Source organism: Piliocolobus tephrosceles, chromosome 20, assembly GCF_002776525.5.
Source record: "Piliocolobus tephrosceles isolate RC106 chromosome 20, ASM277652v3, whole genome shotgun sequence".
Classification (NCBI taxonomy): Eukaryota; Metazoa; Chordata; class Mammalia; order Primates; family Cercopithecidae; genus Piliocolobus; species Piliocolobus tephrosceles.
Genome location: NC_045453.1, coordinates 31,777,389 through 31,782,662, shown reverse-complemented (window position 1 = coordinate 31,782,662; position 5,274 = coordinate 31,777,389). Strand labels below are relative to the sequence as shown.

The following is a 5,274-nucleotide window of genomic DNA, read 5'->3' as shown; positions in this document are numbered from 1 at the left end:
TAGTAGATTGGTAGATTATTGGTAGATAGATGGTATATTGTTAAGGAGGCGGATGGGTAGAGAGGTGAGACTTAGGGACAGGGTTTGTGATATGGAAAGGAGTGAAGTAACTGAGTAAAAGACAAGCTTACTGTCCAGCAGAGATTCTTAGAGGCTCTTTTCTCTGTGATTAGTAAATATCCTGAACCAGTAGTATAATGAAATAAACTTCCTTTCTCCAGCAGTGCTGGGTCACTGGCAGGATGACTGTGCCCAATGATGAGGTGACCCCAATCAGACCAACTTAAGGATTATCCCACTAACTAGTTGGATGATGTTTGAGGTTGTCAGTTAATCTCTTAGTTCACGTAGTCCTTGTGAGCAAAGTGAAGGAATTGGATAAGCTCTAAAATTCGGTGATTGTGCTCAGAGACCTCCGTCTCTGAGAGACCAAGGTCGCCGTAGCAACCATACTGCTAAAGGAATAAGCTCTTCAAAATCAAAAGGGACAGATTTCTTAGGTTTCTAGTTTGTGTTTTGTGTTTTTAAATCTATTTCTACCATACGAAAGAGTAGGATGGTGAGATGCATTTCTAAATATTTTTAACTACTCAGTCTGGGTGGTTAGGCTTCAAGAAAAGGAATTTATTTAGTCTGAAATAAAGCAATTTTGCCATTTAAAATTGAATTATTTTGTACTTTAATGATTACTATTGAGCAAACAAATCTTTACAGTAATATAAGTCAGCAAAAGTTTTTTAAAAGGTTTAAATCCCTCTCTCCTTACACCTATTTCATTGCCTTTTTAGATTTTAGAAGTAAAGCACCAGAGGAAGCATGTGTAAATCCTTTATAATCGCAGGCTGTAAGTCTTTAGCATCTCAGGAAGTTACTAACTTCAAACTAAGTATATAGGTGGAGTTTCTTACTAAATCTAGTACTTCTTGAACCACAAGTAGAAAGCATTTAAAACATGATTGTTGCATTGTGTTTTTTGAAGTTTGTAAATAGAAGACTTGTTGATGATCCGATGGCAAGGTATTTTTCTCTTGGTATGTATTTAGTATTTCCTCATGATGCATACGTGAAAAGAGTGAAGTTTCTCAGAATGAGCAACTGTCATCCATCCACCTGCTATTTTATTATTGCCGATTACAAAAGCAAATCAAGAGATGAGAACCCAGTTGCCTGCAAGTGAATATTTACTGCATTGAGGGTCGGAGCATTTTCCCATTGCCAGTTATCCATGGATCAAATAGTGTATCTCAGTGGTAATTCTAGAGGGCCATTAAAACCCTGATGGTGCTGGAAGAGATGGCAGTGCTGCATGTCAGAAATAGGTAAACTGTAATTAAGAAGTTACGGATGATTTGATTACGCTCTTGTGTATTTGGTCCTGTTGTAATGTGAGCAGATTAAAATCATGTAGTGGTTAAAGCTGTGTCATTATGCAAACATTTATGGCAACTTCTGCAAATTAATTTGAACTGTAAAAGTTTCCTAATGAGACGATGTCCTCTGTAACTGAGAAGGACACTGCAGCCATTGCTGCTTAATTCCTGCCTTTGAATGGTTGCCGAGCGGATGGTGTGCCGTTTTTCAGAGCAGAGAGGCTGCAGAGCATTTTAGGGGGTGATGGCTGAATGAAAGTGAAAAGAGCATTTCAAAAGAGCCTTTAAAAGGAAAACCAAGGATGATTATTAATGAATTACTGGGATCTAACAGTAGTAAGAAATTTAAACTATGTAAACGTATATGTTAAAGGCTAGCTCTTCAGAAATAAAGATCAGAGGACTGCAATTCTGTAGTTTTGCTTGTCTTTTTGTTTTTCATGTTTGGACCAGGTGTTTTTGTGGAGAGGACTGTGGCTTTTCTTTTTTCATCTTTTCCAGTTAGCATGTGTGCACACAGGTCTACACAACATGGATATTTCTAGTGGACGTTGACTCACATTGACCTTGGCTCTGTAGCTCCCCATGTACTAGTCAGGCACCTGGCTCTTCTGGAGGCCGGCAGGCACAGGAAGGCAGGATGGCAAGCAGTGTTTGCTCAAAGGAAACAACCTAAGGGAAGAGTCTTAGTAACCCTCGGATACCAAGTGAGGATTCCAGGGTGCTTATCAGTGCTGCTAAAGTTTAAAAATGTTAACACCAACTCCAGTGGCTTCCTGCAAATCCACACGTGTAGTCTGGATGCCTGGCACAGGGCACGTAATAAAATACTCAGCGAACGCTTTGAAACAAAGGGAGCACTTTACAATAAATTTGCTATTTTTTTAAGTTAATAAGTATGCATTGAATGTCAAACTCTTCAAGGTTAGTAAATGTCAGCAAAGACCCTAATGCCTGTCAGCTATTCCCCACCTGTCTCCCGCAGTCCCTGTGTCGAAGCTAATGATGAGTGCGTATCATTCACTGTGCTGCAGTGCAGAATAGGTTTTGGAGTGCTGCAGGAGAAACACTCATCTAATGAGAAACTGTTCTGTAAGCAACTCCACGGCACAGCTTCTCTCACTGTTAATGTCCCTTATCTTCTGGCTCCATTTCTGCCTCCTCCATGACCTCTTGATCTTCCTCTAGAACGGCTTTGGCATCTTGAAATTGTTGGTACTCGGATACCAAATCACGGATGTTACTTTCCGCTTCCCCAAATTCGCTTATGTCCATCCCTTCACTGGTGTACCAGTGCACAAAAGCTTTCCTCTTGAACATGGCTGAGAAATGCTCAGAGACCCTGTTAAAGATCTCTTGGATGGCCGTGTTGTTGCCAATGAAGGTGGCAGCCATGCTCAGCCCCCGGGGCGGGATGTCGCAGACGGCCACCTTGACGTTGTTGGGAATCCACTCCACAAAACAGCTGCTGTTTCTGGTCTGCACGGAGAGCAGTTGCTGGTCCACTTCCTTGGTGGACATCTTGCCCCGGAATATGCAGGCCACTGTGAGGTAGCGGCCACGGCGGGGGTCACAGGCAGCCATGGTATTGCGGGCGTCAAACATCTGCTGGGTAAGCTCGGCCACGGAGAGGGCTCGGTACTGCTGGCTGCCCTGGGCTGTGAGTGGGGCAAAGCCAGGTATAAAGAAGTGCAGGCGGGGGAAGGGGACCATGTTCACTGCCAGCTTGCGCAGGTCTGCGTTGAGCTGACCCGGGAACCGGAGGGAGGTGGTTATGCCGCTCATGGTCAAGGACACCAGGTGGTTGAGATCCCCGTAGGTGGGTGTCGTCAGCTTCAGGGTACGGAAGCAAATGTCATAGAGGGCCTCATTGTCAATGCAGAAACAGGCATCTGCATTCTCAATCAGCTGGTGGATGGACAGAACTGCATTGTAGGGCTCCACCACCGTGTCCGACACCTTGGGAGAAGGCATGACACTGAAGGAATTCATGATCCGGTCCGGGTACTCCTCTCTCATCTTGTTCATGAGCAGAGTGCCCATCCCGGAGCCTGTGCCCCCGCCCAGGGAGTGGACGATCTGGAAGCCCTGCAGGCAGTCGCAGCTTTCACTCTCGTGCCTCACTACCTCCAGCACGTTCTCAATCAGCTCGGCTCCCTCCGTGTAATGGCCTTTGGCCCAGTTGTTGCCAGCTCCAGAATTACCTGTGACCAAAAAGAGTAACCAGCAGGGGAAGAAAAGTGAAACGAGAAGGGCACCAGTAAGGCATCCCCCCTGCTCCTGGTGGAACCTTCTGGAAAAACCTACCATGAACAAAACTGTCAGGTTGAAAGAGGGCTCCTAATTTGCCAGATCGAATGCTGTCCATCGTCCCAGGTTCTAGGTCCACCAAGACTGCTCGGGGCACGTACTTCCTACCTGTGTAGGAAAATAGGAAAGAGTCAGCCTACTTGTTTTTCTAAAGTTAATGTTTTATCAAAATAGAACGTTGTGATACTGGTCCAAAAACTGATGGATATTCTAGAAAGGGGCCCTTGGTAGGTTGAGATTTGAGTATCTAACATATTTTTTACCCCAACAACAATACCACAAATCTATAGAATACCCAAGAAACAATTTCCATCGTCTGCTCCGTGGTATTGCCAGTGACAGAGATTCTCTTTCTTCGCATTGGAAATGATTCTGGTTTCATTTGTGAAGCCACAAAGGGAAGTGAGTACTTGACCTGCTTGTGTTAAGGTGTGTGCCCCATCCAGCAGCTCCTTCCCCAGTCCTGCCTCTTGACCAAGGGTTGGGGACTCACCACTCTGGGATCCTGCTGCTGCCCTGCCTGTCGCCTCCCTGAACCTAGACATCACTGCTTTGACATTTCCATCTCCTGAGCCTCTGCCCTTCCTCTGCTTATGTTCCCAGTTGCGGGACCACGGCTCCCAGAGCCCTGCCAGTCCTACCGTAGGCTTCATTGTAGTACACGCTGATTCTCTCCAGCTGCAAGGCAGAGGCCCCGCGGTCACTCCCAGCCAAGTCGATCCCGTGCTCCTCACCAATCATCTCCCAGAACTGAAAGCAGGAGGAAGGTCAGAGTAAAGGGACCCAGAAAAAGGCTGTGTTAACCAGAGAGAAAGTTAGCACCCCCAGGCCTGTTTTCCCTGGGGTTGCCTGACCCTCCCCAAGACATTCTTTTTGGACCTTTTCATAAATAACCATGGCATCATTCACTTTTTGCCTCTACTGAGCAATATGAAGTAATATGAAGACTGCATTTTCTCCCCACCTGAACTCCTTAAATAAAATGTCAAACACAGAATACTAAATCGGATTTTCCTCCTATTAAATTCAGGCCACTATATATTAAAGCTGTTGTTTAGATTTTAATGTCAATATAGCTCTAATTTCTCCTTATAATGCTCCAAGCTAGTAAAGTATAGATTCCATTACAGGAAAATAAACTGAATTCTTACTTGATTTCACAATAATATCTCATTTCACTTTGGGGATTTATTTTCATGAACTTTTCCAAGCAACCCATAACTTGGACCTGTGTGCATGATTTTAAGTAATTAGCACTTTTTTTTTTTTTTTTTTTAAGACAGAGTCTTGCTCTGTTACCAGGCTGGAATACAGTGGCGTGACCCTGGCTCACTGCAACCTCCACCTCCTGGGTTCAAGCAATTCTCCTGCCTCAGCCTCCTGAGTAGCTGGGACTACAGGCATGCGCCACCTCGCCCAGCTAATTTTTGTATTTTTAGTAGACACGGGGTTTCACCATGTTGGCCAGGATGGTCTCTATCTCTTGACCTCATGATCCGCCCACCTTGGCCTTCCAAAGTACTGGGATTACAGGCGTGAGCCACCACTCCTGGCCTTTTTTTTTTTTTTTTTTTTTTTTTTTTTTTTTTTTTTT

At 44.7% G+C, this 5,274-nt stretch overlaps 1 protein-coding gene across 1 annotated transcript in view; it reads right to left on the bottom strand.

Annotated features, from left to right (window-relative positions):
* Positions 1 to 603: 603 nt before the first annotated feature.
* The window catches only part of TUBB1 (tubulin beta 1 class VI), a 7,232-nt gene continuing 2,561 nt past the window's right edge, over positions 604 to 5,274 (bottom strand). Inside the window, exons 2-4 of the mRNA XM_023231963.2 lie at positions 4,322 to 4,430; positions 3,678 to 3,788; positions 604 to 3,574 (exon numbers count right to left, since the gene is read on the bottom strand). Of these exons, the coding sequence (XP_023087731.1) occupies positions 2,496 to 3,574; positions 3,678 to 3,788; positions 4,322 to 4,430 (1,299 nt within the window). The 3' untranslated portion in view covers positions 604 to 2,495. The remainder of the gene's footprint in view (positions 3,575 to 3,677; positions 3,789 to 4,321; positions 4,431 to 5,274) is intronic.